General features: G+C 54.5%; 1 protein-coding gene across 1 annotated transcript in view; it reads right to left on the reverse strand.

The window, feature by feature from the left end:
* The window catches only part of KIAA1671 (KIAA1671 ortholog), a 42,411-nt gene that overhangs the window by 6,381 nt on the left and 21,278 nt on the right, over positions 1-14,752 (reverse strand). Inside the window, exon 6 of the mRNA XM_088525052.1 lies at positions 1,576-1,694. Within this exon, the coding sequence (XP_088381178.1) occupies positions 1,576-1,694 (119 nt within the window). The remainder of the gene's footprint in view (positions 1-1,575; positions 1,695-14,752) is intronic.

Below are 14,752 nucleotides of genomic sequence, written 5' to 3' on the forward strand. Positions count from 1 at the left end.
ACGGAGGAACGAGCGATAAAAGACAACTTAGAAACCTAACCATTTTGTGGAAGTTAAAACTGTATCTGAAAAGGATCCTCTGGGATTTGCCCATCTGGAAAATCTCTTCCTACAGCCTAGGGCTTCAGCTGATTAAAACTTCCTCTCAGATCTCACTGCTGGGATTTATGATGCATCTTTCCCATTGTGTCATGGAGATTTCCAATTTTCTGGGCACATCCTACCCATGGGTCTTAGTAAACTACCAAGGATGCTCAGCAGGTGCCACTGATGGATACTTGCTCCTCTGAAGGATTCTTTCACTTAGAAACACCAGCAAAATGGATGCAAGATATGCAATAAATTAACTTCAACCTTTCCTTTCAAATGAAATTAAATTCAATTAGATCTAGCAGGACCGCACTAAAAGATAAAAATGTGTTGTGTCATCGTGTGAAATGAGGAGCCCAAAGGCACCGCAGTGCATTGCAATAACCCTGCAGAAAAGGTGGGAGCATCAGAGGGCAGTTCAGTATTTACCAACTGCAAGAACTCCCTCATCACTCGAGCAATAGCCCCATGTAAAAATGCCCTTTTATTTTATGTAACTGCAGACTGTCATCCCTGATAGTAACCAACCCCATAGAGATGGGTTTCTTTTCTAAAATGCAGCCTAGTTTCTAGGATTTTTTTTTTTCCAAAGACGATTTTTTCCTCCTGAAGAGCAGCCTGGTGAAAACTATTTTTTCCCTATAATGTCAACTCTGTAAAGCTTATTAAAGCATCTGAGAAGGAAAAACACAGATTTGCTAAGTAAAAATCCAATTAACGCCGCCACATTAGACCCATCCTTTCCTCTCTAAGGAGGTTACTTGCCAAAAGGAGGTATTTGCCAAAAGGAGGCGTTTGCGAGCCGGGCCAGGAGCGCCGGCCGAGCCCGCAACCTTGCAAGACAAGTTATTCTCCTTTTTCTCCTGATATTTGAATTGATACACAAGTAATTCCACTGCAATGAACCAAAAGTCAAGCTCGATAGCAGGGAAAGCAAAAGGAAATGCTGAAATGTTACCACAGGCATCACTGCACTACACTGAAATAATAATTTCTGCAGAAGAGTTAGATGTTGGCATGTCGTTTAGTCAGCTCATTGAACCTCAAAAACTTAAAGCTGCCCTGGCTTTGTAAGCAATAAAATATTTATTACACAGTTCTCCAGTGTAAAGCACCAGACATAATTGACATTAATATCTATTCTAAGATCTCGGCAAGCACAGCATAAAGAAAAACCAGAAGAAAGGTGCTGTTCTTGTGCTCCGAGCAGTGAGATACGGGCTCCCAGGGTGCAGATGCTCCGTTTCATTGCCCTAAAACGCTCCAAGGCCCGTGAGAGGGGAACCCCTGGGCACGAGGGCAGCGCCCCACGGCGCGGAGCTCCCGCCAGCCCCGGCCCACGCGCGGCTCCCGAACGCCGGGATCAAGCGGGTCCTGCCGTCCGCGCTCCCCGAGCGGATGTTTTTAGGTGATGCAGATGGGTAAGGAGAGCCCAAACGTGCAGAAGGCCCCGGGCCGCGCGCCGGGGCTCCCGCTCGTCCCTACCTGGCCCCGCTGCGCCGCTGCTCGCCCCAGGTACCGTACCGGCTGTCGGGCTCCCGCACCAGCGTGTCCGTGTCCTTGGGCTCGGGCGGCTGTCTGGAGAAGCACTGCTTCAGCTGGTCCTGCACGGAGGAAAACACGACAGCCGTCAGCGCCTCGGCCCCTGCACCAACGGCTGCGGATGTTATTGGCAACCGGGTTTTTGAAGCTACAAACTGAAGTCAGATGTGACAAAAGTCTGCAAAGAAACCTACGGGGAGCTTAAGGTAAGGGGAACCATGAATTGGTTCTAAAGGTGGGAACTGCCTACCTTGTCCCCAGCAATGTCAGGCTGCGTTAAGGTTAGTGGTAGATTTGCTGTTGCATTAGGGTTATTGGTAGGTTTGATGCTGCGTTAGGGTTATTGGTAGCTTTGATGCCGTGGCCAGTTTTATGCACCAAGTTTTTAGAAGTATCTGCACAAAGAGCACGGCTGGGGACTGGACTGCATCTCCGCAGCGCGCGGAGACGGCAGCGCTGCTGCTGCTCGTTGGGGAGGTTTCACAGATGCAAGGAAGACCTTCAAACAAAGCACAGAACTGCCTGCTCCCTGCAAGTCGCCGCAGCAGAGCGGGATCCTGGGCAGCCTCTGACAAACGACGTTTGCTGATTTACACTGGTTTGTTAGGACAAGCAGGACGACGGTTCTAACAGAGCGGGTCCTTCCCGCGTCCCGGCCCTGACCTGCCATTCCCTGAACGATGGCTCCGAAGGGAGCGGACCCGCGGGAGGCAGCGGCAGCGGCGCTGGGAACGTTCCCGGCAGCCCCGTCGCTCCGCGGCCGTGCCGACGCGCGGTAATTAAGTGTGCTGGCCCCCTTTGCGTTCATTAGCCTGAAAAAGCACAAACGTGGCTTTCACTGCTGCCAGATGAGCTCATCGCAGGCAAAGGGCAGGTATTGTTTTCCACCTATATTGCGCTTTTCCCATAATAAAAACCCCAAACCATACGAGCATAACGTGTGGGATGGAACGCCCCCATGTCTGCCTGAGCCTAGGACACCCGCTGCCACTTCTTGGAGAGCAGCAGGGCACCCTTTACAAATATACATATTTATTTATTTATTTGAGGTGCACTAGATGAGCACCAGGGTTGGACTCCATGGGTGGCGGTGAAAAACCCACCCATTTCTTTTCAGAATGCTTCCTGCCCACCTGTTACCTTATTTCTGAAATCCCATGAGCAATGTTCAGAAGAAGCTAGTAAAAAAGAAATATATATATATATATATATATATATATATATATGTATGTATTTGCCAAAAGCTATCACGGATTCAAGAAAACTTATCTCAAGAAAACCTGTCGAGATTTGGGTCATCACTGCAGTTTTTTACACCTTCACTCTCTTTGCATAGCACTTAAAGAGATAATATTAAACTTGAGATTGGAGTATTTGGATATTGGAGTATTTGGATTAATACGGGATAATATTAAACTTGGAGATGCTGTTAAAACTTTGCTTGTTTATCAGTTGAATTCGCTTTGGGCCACACGTAGGTACAGGGAGGTCCTGAATAGCAGCAGCTCCTGCTCGGTGTTTGCTCCCTGCCCAAGCCCTACCGTGAAGTTCTCCCGGCCCAATGAAGTCCTTTCGTTCCGTACGGGCTGGGCCGCGCTGCCCAACGCGATAACGGCGGCCGCGCGGCGCCCCGGGGAGCGGATCTGCGCCCAGCAGGGCCCTTCCCGCAGCGCTATCGCTGCCGCCCCAACGAGCCGGGCACAAACCCCAACCCGCGGCCTCCGGAGCGGCCTGGGCACCGAGGGACGCGGACGGGAGGCGGCTGCAACGTGCGGAGGCCACACGGCTACTGCCTCCGCACACGGAACAGTCAAACAGGAAAACATATTTATCAAAGGAAAACACAATGCAGAGAGGAGCCTCACCTCCTCTCGGATCACAAAGTAAGTCCAAATAAAGGATTTAAATAATTTTCTTGCTTAGAGAAGATATACAGGAGAAATCTTCCCAAACAAATACTACTCTCCATTCAGTACTCAAATGCTGTAATTCTCCAAGATTTGGTCTTTAGCTTTAGAATTCTCACAGAAATAGCCATGAAGAATGTCAATTTAATTTTCACAGGAGATAAAACAGCAATCAGGACTGCACATCTATCTGCATCGAGCTCTGCTGCTGCTCGTAAAACGATGATTTTTCTACGCCCCTGAGTGCTCTGCCGGAATTCAGCTGGTTTGGGCAGGAATCCAGGGCTGGTTCTTCTGGCAATTTCCCTCTCGTGCGTGGTTCTGCTCCCAGCACGGCCAGTGCTCACCGGGAGACGCCGCGGCGGCGCCCGGAGCGAACGCCGGCCCGCGCGGCCGCGAAGCCCCGGTGTGAGAAAGGGAGGTGACACGTCGGGAGCAGCAGCTGAGACAGACCTCGTGAGTCAGAACCCGCGCACGGAGCTTCAAAAATATCTCTGCAAAAGAGACCGAGATACCAGACAGCCAAAATGACACCCCACAGCGTGAACTGCAAACACAGGAGCTAAAACCTGCTGGCATAAAACAAATAGGAACAATTAACTGCCCAATGGAATGAAGCTTTGACCACCTGCCTTATTAATACTAGTTGCACTTAAGGAGAGTTTGCAAGTCCTTGCAAATCCAACAAGCATTTCCAGGCGTGCTCTTGTTGCAAGAGCTCAGCTCGGCGCAGGCAGCCATCATGAAGCAAAGAAACGAACCGACCCAAAAAGGCTCGGCCGACCCACTGGCTATTTCACAGCAGCAGAGCTCGAAGGCTTTGGGAAATGGGAAAAAAAAAAAAAATATATATATATATATATATATAAAGCAGTAGCATTCGGTGACATTTTACTAGCTATGTAAATTCATATCACCGACTCCCTCTCCCACAATATATATGCAAAGAGATTTTAAAATACCTTTTGCCTAGTTATTTTTCCCCACACCAGTTGCCCTGCAATGGCCCCATGACGCCTTCCTCCTAACGTCCTTGCTCTTAAATAGTCAGAGGAGGTAGAAGAGGCCGCAGAGGAAGGAAACAAACACAGAGAAGCCACCCAAGGGTTATTATTAAAAGCAAAACTATCTGTTTTTGACCGCTAACGACGTGAACAAGAACATCAAGAACACATCCCCTGTGAGACCAGAGGGCCTCTCCAGCGCTCCGTGACTGTCCCCAGCGTGTCCTAACGCGCCAGGCGTCCCCGGAGCCGGTGGCTCCCGCGGTACTTACAGCCCAGCGGGCGAGCGCGGCGCACACGCGGCGGGTCATGGCGGCACCGCGGGCGAGCGGCCGCGCACTGGGGCGGTTCGGGGCCGCGGCCTCCCCACCCTCCGCGTGCGGGGACAGATAAGGGGCCACGCGGGAGGCCCCGCTCGGCACGGGGGACGCGTTCCCAGCGCAGCGACGGACAGGACGGGATTCACTCCACTCGTGCCCTCACGGATATAACAGCAGTTGCTGCACGGAGCGGCCCCGCGGCCCTGACGTGGGCACGTGCCATCTGCCACCACGGGGACATGCGGGACGGGGCCACGTCCTGCCCGGCCCGGCCCTGCTGCCGGCTGCCCGCGGCCTGCAACACCCGCACAGCTACAACCGGCAGCACGGTGTCCCTGTTGCTACGCAACCGCAGCCTGTCAGAGCCATATGCGTTTTCTCTACCTTTTCCACCGGGATATGATAAAGAACAAGCAATTATATCATTGATGTTAGAAGCCAACGTTTCCCTTCGGAAACACGGCTTGTTTTCAGGGGGTCGCTGGTTGCACTCTCCATCTTTTCACCCAAGGTTTATACAGTCCCATGGCGAGGCACAGCTTGGAATCCTGATCCGCTCTCCTTCCCACCCATTTCATGGCGATGGCAGGGAGGGAGCAGCAGAAAGCAGCTCCCCACGGGAGGAAAGGAAAGCCAGCGCACAAGGAGCAGACGAGCAGAGCACAGGCCACCTTGCACAGGGAGACCCTGCTCACGAAAGCTGCATCCTGCCAAAAACGTCCATCACGTCCACACTGCGAGCTCCGCTGCTTCCATTTACAAAACACTACACCCATTTCAGGTGCCTGTCAATATCCCTGAGGCCTTCCCGATATGAAAACCGGCTCTAATGAGGGCAGGAAGACTCTCTGCATTTGAAATCCAGGCGAAGCCACATCCAGGACACCACTCAACCCAGCGGAGCGGCCCTTTGTGTTGCAGGGACACATGAAAGGGAAGGCACAGTGAAAAGCAGATCTGTTACACGGATATTTTCACTCCAACAGGAGCAGCACTAAACACCGCCTCTACCTAACATGGTTTCTCCATCCAATCCAACTGCAATAAGGCATCACTCGAGCAAGAGAGGCATGGGAAGATACCAACCAATATCGCATGGGTTTGCTAGGTCTACATAGCCAGTCCCCCTCAAACATGTTCCCTGTGATTTATGTGGCATTTTATTCACACTAGTCATTCTAAAGTTTGTCTACAGTTCGCTAAGATTCACCAGGTAATTTATACTGCTGGTATTAGCAGGCACAAGCTAATGGTTGCTGTCTTATTCAGTGCAAACCCTGTGTTCTAGGGCACGTTTCCAGAGCGCAGGTGCTGGAGTTCTCACTTACACAAAGCAGCAGCGTGGCATGGAATAGCTTGGAAAACATTCCCCTCAGTTGCCTAGTGAAAAATGCATATTTGAAACACAAGCCTTGCGTTAGAGCAGAAATATTTTCACCTTAATGGGAATACCTGAGCTGTGCCACACCTAAACGCTCCAAAAAATGGAACGAGACCTGGAGCTGCTCCAGGCTCCTCCTTTGTGGAGTCTCCTTCCCTGGGGATCTTCAAACCCGCCTGGACGCAGTCCTGTGCCACGTGCTCTAGGTGACCCTGCGTGTGCAGGGGTTGGACTGGATGATCTCTAGAGGTCCCTTCCAACCTTCACCATTCTATGACTCTGCAGCCCCCGCGGAGGCTGGAGCCAAGTTAGCGCGTGCGAAGCCGGTCTGACCCCGGGTCTGGTTAGCGCCGTGTGGCGAGATGTGGTCGGGGTCCTGCAGCTGCTCCCGGCTCAGCACGGCCCGGCCTGGCGCCCCCAGGCCAGGACAGCTTCACGCGGCGGTGACGGCAAGGGACAGATCGGCTTTTTTGAGAAGCTGCAGGCTTGGAAGCAACACCTCCTACCTGCGGTGTTTTGTTTCACAGCTCTTCTGCACAGTTAGCTTCTTCCTCATAAGACACACACTAAACTTCAAACAAACATTCACGGAGAAAGAAAGAGAGAGATGCTTTACATGTAAAGAGATGCTTTAAATGTAAAGTCTAGCTTCTGAGCTGTGCAGAAAGCGCCAGGATTTCTTGGCAGGAAGCAGGCTGGGGAAGGCGGGCACTGCTCCCCGGAACAAAACTGCCAGGTACCTCGAGGGAAGCTTTGAAAGGAGGCAGTCGGCGCAAACCCCCACGCCAAAACGAGCACTACTGTTCTGTGAAGCCAACCCATCACTGCAGGGCTATTCGAGAAGTTTATTGCCCCCGTGTCAGGGGTTGACTTCAGTGATGCTTCCTTTTAATGCAATTTATTCCAGATAAAGCTAACTGCCTAGGACTGCATGCTTTAGAAAGTAAGGCGGAGGAGCACAAAACAACCAGCTAGTAATAATTTCTCTTAGCTTCTTGTGTTGTTAGAACATGGTGAAAATCAACTCACTGCAGCAAGTCCAAGTAAAATCAGAGTCTTTCAAGCAAATATTCTCGTCAAAATAACTAGGGAACAACACAGGCTGCCTATGGAGCACACAGCACTGTTACACGGCCCGGACCGCGCTGCCAGCTACGGTCATGGCCTGAGAAACCAAAGGCAACTTATTAAGAATGAAGCAGTTGATGGTTTTCCAGTGTTGGCCCTTGTATCTTCACTAATTAAACTCAATGGCGTTACTCTTCCTGACCCCGAAGCGAGACAAACAGCTCATTCTGAAGCCCGCTTGCTCCGGGCATGCTTCTCCCTCCCACCACGAGGGCTCTCGGAAATTTAAAGATTAAATTCCACTCACTGACAGAACAACAACAAATGTTGACAGAGCAATTAGCTGTGCTTTGGGGGAATACCAGAGCAGAAGAACCCAGCAAAGCAAGACACGAGGAGGCACTCGCGTGGCCAGGCCGTGCGGATGCACTGGAGCCCAGGGGGAAGGCCGAGCCGCGCGGGCCCTTCCCGGCGGCGCCGGGGCCGTTGGCGGCTCCGCTCCGAGCGCGGCACGCGCGGACGCTGCGCACGGAGCGCCGGGACGCGGCCCTGCCCGGGCGGGAGCGCGGCCCGCGCCAGCCCCGAGGGAAAAGTCCACCAAGAAGCAAAACCTGAGGCGGGAACTGCAGCTGCAGAGCAGCAGGAGCGACGTCTGCAGGTGCAGAGACCCCCAGCGCGCCCGGACGCGCGCGGGCAGAGCCGGTTCCACCTGCAGTTTGGAGCTCTGCTAAAAGCGAGCGGACGCCATCGCATCGAGCCCGAGGGAGAAGGCAGCTCCCATTAACCCAAGTGCCCAGCAGAAAGGAAAAGAGAGGAAGCGCTTGGAGACAGGGCTTTCGGAGCACGCACCGGAGCGCTCCCGTTCCGGACACGCAGATAAGCGACACCGAGCGCTCGAAAGGCCGGCGGGCGCGGAACGGCGAGTTCCTGCTCCGCTTCCAAACGTCCTCGCAGGATCCGGAACACACCCCAGGGCTTTTTCCAGTAGCTGTTTTTGACAGCCTGAGAGTTAAACGTATTCCAAAGCAGCAAACGCCACTGGAGCGCGAGGGGAGAGGCGGGGAAGGGGGCACTGAGGCGCCGTGTCCGTCCTGCACCGCGGAGCAGGGCAAGGCCGGAGCCGACGGCACCGGACACGAACCCGGGCAAGGGCTGCTACGATCAACACGAGCAGGGCGCTCCGAGAAAGCACCCCCGTCCAGCCCCGCTAAGGCCCTGAGCTGACGGCACGGACTAAAAAGGAAAGAAAAAGTCAAAACAACCGTTCGGGGTGGGGAATGAAAACCACTGCAGTGCAAGGGGCTTTGCAGCAAAGCACTGACTTGTGCAAGCTCGGCTACGGGCTCCCGGATCCGACATGAAAACGCCAGGATCATGACGGAGTGGAACGGTGCCGTGTCGCTACACGTGCCGGCCGCGCGCGCTCCTTCCCTTGGCTTCAGCAGCGGCACCCGGTGACACAACTATTTGTGGAGACCTGTCCCGGAGCGATGAGCTCCCTCGCAACGGAAACAAACACGAGATCAGCAGATTTGAAGACGTGGTGCATGAGCAGACAGTCCAAGGGGAAAGAGGGAAAGGAAAGGACTGCTGGGACCAAAGCAGAGCCTGAGCACTCCTTAGATACCCAAATAAATGGATTAACTGCTGCAAACACAATCCACCCGATTGCTTCCTCCGGAGCATTTCTGAAGTGGTTACACTAACATTCACACAAACTGCCATCTACTATTTCCATAGGTAATTCAAACCCAAAGGTCCCCAAAGGCCTGGACGGGCGGGCAGGTGGCCGGGGACGCCGCGGTGGCCGCGGTCCCGCTATCCCCAGGGGCGCTCCAGGGCGCGCGGCCGCGCTCGCGCTTTAAGAACCGCATCGCTAAAATACCAGCACGGGGACCGCTGCCCAGGACAGCCTTGGAAACAATAAACACGTCACCAGCCCTTGATGAATTACATGCTTTCCATTATTTTTTTTTCCACAGAAAACATCGGTGGCTCCTAGGCCTAAGGAAAAGCAGGGCGCCGCTGCAGGCGGATAACAAGCACCAACGCGCCCGGCCGCGCACCCGGAACGCACTGCGCACTGGCTGGACCAAGGACACTCCAGACCATCATGGATGGAAACTAAACTCCTGGGACTGTGTCACACAGAAAGGCCACCTCTGCCCAAGGAACGTGACTTACCTTGAACCATAGAGGGACCAAAAACGGGATGGAAGAAGGGTGGCAACGGCAGAGCGAAGGGTGTTCCACACCCGCCATGCGCTCTCATTAAATTACTGCTTGCCCCAGGGCTCCAGCCTGGCCTCAGGGTTCCCGCGGGGCGTTTGACTTGTATTTCATTACAAAGTAGCAGTTATGCTAAGAAAAACAACCAAATGAAAACTCTTCTTGAAGAGACGGGAAGGGTAATGACCAAATGAGCAGTTCCTGCTGGCTGCAGAGCGACAGCACCTAACTTTGGACAAACGCAATTCCGAGCCCTTCTAGCTGAAGAATGACAAGGACTCACGTACATTCAAAATCAGAGGGAGCAGCAGTGCGGGTTACCAGACAAGGCAAACGCTGCTCCTGCTTCACCGTGCTGCGTTCAAGAGGACCCACGAGGGCTCCCCCAGCCCCAACCCTGCCCGCGTTGACCCCGCTCCCCGGCAGGGCAGGAACATCCTCCTGTGCCGCGGCCGGAGCGCAGCGGAGCGGGTCGACCTCGCTGGCTCCAGGCGCCGCGGGGCCGCGTTAACACGGGAAGCAGCCGGGATACGGGCTCTGCTACCGGCCCAACCTGCAGCTTCCACCCCGCACCGCCTACGCCCGCAGACCCCCAAGGCGCGTCGGGGCTTACGAGGTCGGGCGGCTCCGCGCTGCTCTGCCTCTTCCGCAGGGACGAGAAGCGCTGCTGGCTGCGCACGGAGAACCTGCGCAAGGACTCGCGGCTGCGGGAGGCCAGGTGGCGGAAGGACGAGGTCCGCTTGAAGGGCGCGCGGCCGCCGCCGCCCGCGCCGGCCCGCTCGGGCGCCACCGCCGTCGTCACCAGGCTGAGCGCCTCCTGCAAGGACCGCCGCACCGTGCCCATCCACTGCGCCACGTGGCCCTGCGCCACCGACAGCTTGTCGCCCAGGTAATCCATGCTGCGGCGGGAGCGGGAGCCGCGGCCCGAGCGCTCGCCCGACCGCCCCGGCTCTCAGTTTGCAATAAAAAACAAAAAGCAATAATAAAAAAAAAGTCTCCCTTGTAAAACAATTTTGGCCAATTTAAATAGCACTAGGCTAAAAACATGAGCATGTTTCTATATTTAAATAACACGAAATGTGTGAGGTTCAGGATGGGTATTTGTCAAGCAGGAAAACACAAAAGACCTTTCCTACTTACAGGCAGATTCCCAATCAAGAGAGTTCTGTCAAGACATGCTCAATTTGGCCATGACAAAGAGAAATGAAGGTTCGGCTCCTGACACGGCCACCTGAGAGCAGCCTGGTCCCGGGCGCTGAATCAGTCCCTCACTTGCTCATTCCAGAACTGGAAAAGCAACTCCCTTTTATCAGAACGACACAAAAAACAAACGCACAAAAAAAAAAAAAAAAAAAAAAAAAAGGGTTTTCTTCCGCCTTGGCCGCTTCGCAGGTAGCAGGACATGAAGCGGAGTTCTGCTGCGCCGCCCATGCAGCCGCGGAGCGGCCCGAGCCCCCGCGCAGAGCCCGGCCCTTCCCTCAGCAGCAGCGGGGCAGGGAGGCAGCGCTCCCCGCGGCCGCCCCCGCGCCGCCGCCCGCCCCACGGGAGCGTTCCGCGGGAGCGGCCGGAGCGCGGCCCGGCGAGCCGGGTGCCAGGGCTGCCGCCGTCAGGACGGGACCGGCGCGGCGCCCGCCGGGGCTCTGCCGCGCGACATCGGCTCCCGGGAGTGCGGGGGGCTCCGCGCCGTGCCGAGCACGCTCCCGCGGCCGCTCCGAGGCTCCCGCGGCCGCTCCGAGGCTCCGCGCGCTCCGGCTCCCCTTGGAGAGGCCGTCGGGGATCGGCGGCGCCGCCGTCCCGGCTCCGGAGCGCGAGCGGGGCGGCCGGGCCGGGCTGTGCGAGGAAGGCGCTGGGCTGGGTCTCTTATAGGGCCGCGGCGTTGCCGAGGCAACGGGGAGCAGCATCCGCGGCCGCCACATCCCCGGGAATGATTCACGGCGCAGCGGGTCACGTGCGCGGCCCGGCTTTAACCCTTCCCGCGGAGCCGCCGAGGCCTCCCGGCCCGGCAGCGTCCCGGGACCAAGGCCCCGGCCCGCACGGCCTCTCCACAGGGCCGTTTACGGCATCAAACACGACGCCTTTGAGCCCAGCGCCAGCGGTATCAGCGCGAGGTAATGATTAACCCAGGAGCCCAAGAGCTCCAAGCAGTAGTTTAGTTTTCTACTCTAAATTAGATAAGGGCTAAAGGGAGCTTTCAGCTTTGTTGCTATTTCGAGAGGAAAACCGAGGTAACCCTTTGCAGCCGTGGGCGCCGCGGCCCTGCCTTCCCGAGGGCTCCTGCCCCTCATCCCGCTCCCACCCGGCACCATGGAGCACGCAGCCCGGGATGCGCCCCGGAAAACGCTCCCATTGCCATGCACAGGGGCAGGCGGCAGCACGAGCCCGCTCCGAGGCGGGATCCAGCGTCCTCGTCCTCCGGCCGGCGCGTGAGCACAGCGAGCGTCCTCGGCAGCCCCGGCGCTGCCCCACGCTCCCGCCGGGATCCTGGCGAGGCGGTCGGGGCGGCATCGGCAGCACTTCCACAAAGTCAAACGGACTCTCCCAAGCTTTCAGCCAAAATGTGCTAACTGCAAGTCTTCCAGCTCATCTCGGGACAAAAAGGTTGAGCATCGCTTAATATTTCCGCTGAGGATGACACTATCCAGCCAAGTGACAGAGGGATCAACCTAGGTCAATAAAACACCACAAACACTTTTGCCCGTGTCCTCAGTTAAGCAAGCGCAGCAGCAGAACGGCCCAGGGGGACCCTGTCCCCTTGAGGCCAACACCACCCGTCACCTCCTGCTGCAGCAGCCCTGGATTTGTTGAGGGTCTCTGCAGTCCCAGCAAAGAAGAAAGGACTCTGGAAACGCACGTTCCCAACTAGTACTGCATGACTAATTACCACAACAGCACAAGGGACCTCGTTACTCAACCATGGCTGGATACTCATTTTGCTTTTCTTATTAACATCTCTTCCACCTACAACGCAAAACCACAGTCCTGAAAGAATCAATGAGCATTCTTTCTCTCTTTCAGAACAAAATTCTTAACTATTAAGTTACGTTTTTCCACAAGCTTCTTTCAAGCTCATTTTGTGCTCTACCTGCTCTCAAATACATGCAATTATGCTAATAACTACATAGAATTTGAAGGTCGAATTCCAGCAGGCCTGCATGCAGCACAGCACCCAGTAAAATACACCAAATTACAAGGCACGAGTGGCAAGCGGAGCCCATAGCACAGTCTCACGAGGAGCCAAAAGCACCTCGAGTTGCTGTGGTCTTTGGCAATGGTGATGCCCCGTCAGCACCTCCTTTCTGCACTAGCGTGTGTAGGACTGGAGACAACTCGACCAAAGACCTAATCCTACCAAAACTGTAGTAGTTTTCGCCTTGTTTGGATCCCTGTGTGATCCTGCCAGCAAAGCCTGATGTGGCAGAAAAGGCTGGGCAAAACTGACTTGAACTAACCACGAAAGCAGAGCCTCAGCTCTCCTCTGCGGGGTCTGCAGAAACCCATTCCCAGGTGCTTGTCAGCATCACAACCCATCAGCTCACTTAAACCAGCAATTATTAACAAGGCATTCCTTCCTTAAGCACTTTTTGCAAGTCATCATCCTCTTTCCACACAATTATCACGCTCAAGCACTGGCACAGCTCATGACAGCTCCCATCCCATTCGTTTGCCCCCCTGCGAGGCTCCCGTGGGGACTCGTGAGCACGAGGGCCGCGTTCAACCTGCTGCCATCGACACTGCCGGCTATTTAAAGACACGAATTGCGCTGACCTTAGCTGCATGGCTCCAGATTCAATTACTCGTCAGATCCGTCAGACACTATAAAAGAACTTACGCTTTCTGACATTCCCTTATTTTTGGCTCTGTAATCTCTATTTTGACATCTGGATTCTCCTGCTCGGAAAAGCACGAGCAGGCAGGCAGAGCGACAGACTAAATTCGTTGTGTGCAACATCCTGTAATAAAAGCACTTACCTCATCACCTTCCAATTCCCATTTGAAGTAAAAACAAACATGGATACACTGTGCTTGGGAATGCCGAGGAAAACGGAAGGTTTGGCAACGCTCTGCCCTGCAGCCCCTCTACTCCCTCCCCGGGGCTGGTGTCCCGGGAGCAAGGACGGGAGCTGAACGGCTGCGGCCGGGTAACGAGAGGAAGGGAAGGTGGTGGTGGTGAGGGGAGCCGCAGGGCACAGGGCTTCCCTCCTCCCTTCCAGCCCAAAACCCACCGGGCCGTTTAGATGGCCACATCTTGGCACAAGCCGTCATTTGGTAGGAGCCTGGGCAGACAGACGCTGTTTTCCTTCCCGCACACACAGAGCCAAGCTGCTCGTCCAGCACCTCGGGAGCGGGGCCGGCTGCGCCAGGCCTCTCACGGGGACCCTGCCCGCAGCCCCCGCAGGTTCTGCTGGAATTCCAGCCGTGCCACTTCACCCTGCGGATCCCACGGGCGCTCGGGAAGCGCCGCTCGGCCTCCGGCACCTGCTTTTACTTGACCAAGTCCAAACCGCAGTGTAATTTCAATGCCATAACAAGCTACTCGGGGCATGAGCGCAGAAGATGCCTGAGACATGCATCATCCAAGGGAAACAAAGAGAAAAACCCCTTGGACCAATTAAGGCCTTTTAGGAGCGAGGAGGCAGGCAGGATTCTCGCCACAGTGCTCGCTGGTTTTGTCCCTTTTTCATTTGCTACATTCATCTTTCCTATCCCCAAACCCAAGATTTGCATTAATTTTAGTGCTGCCAAGATGAGAGGGTTTAGAGCTTTTTCTTTTTCCTCCAGGTAGTACAGCAAATATGAAAAGTGGTCACCACCAGACGCGCATTAATTCTTGCAGATGTCTATACTGTTTTCCTTTGCCACATAACCCTAAGCAGCCTCTGGTCAAAAAAAAGAGTTCAATGAAAGGAGTGGTTTTAGCGTTGATTACAGCACGAGGACTTTGTGCCTACACACAGAGAAACCTCTTGTGTAAACCAAAACAGAGGATATCTCATTAATATTTAAACAAAATATTTCTTCTCTATTTTTATATTAGCTTCCCACTGACAAATTAATTTCAAAAAGTCAGTTTTAATTTATGCTTATTCAAAACACTTTCAGACAACTTGCACAGATCCCAACCCTTAAGCCGGGCCCCCTTATGCACATAGTGGCTTTAAAAGAGCGAAATGCTCATTTTGGGGCCTGTTATTTCTTGCATTATTTGGTTGC

This window comes from Tinamus guttatus, unplaced genomic scaffold, assembly GCF_059628265.1.
Source record: "Tinamus guttatus ecotype Peru unplaced genomic scaffold, ASM5962826v1 Tinamus_guttatus_pri_ptg000223l, whole genome shotgun sequence".
In the NCBI taxonomy this organism is placed as follows: domain Eukaryota; kingdom Metazoa; phylum Chordata; class Aves; order Tinamiformes; family Tinamidae; genus Tinamus; species Tinamus guttatus.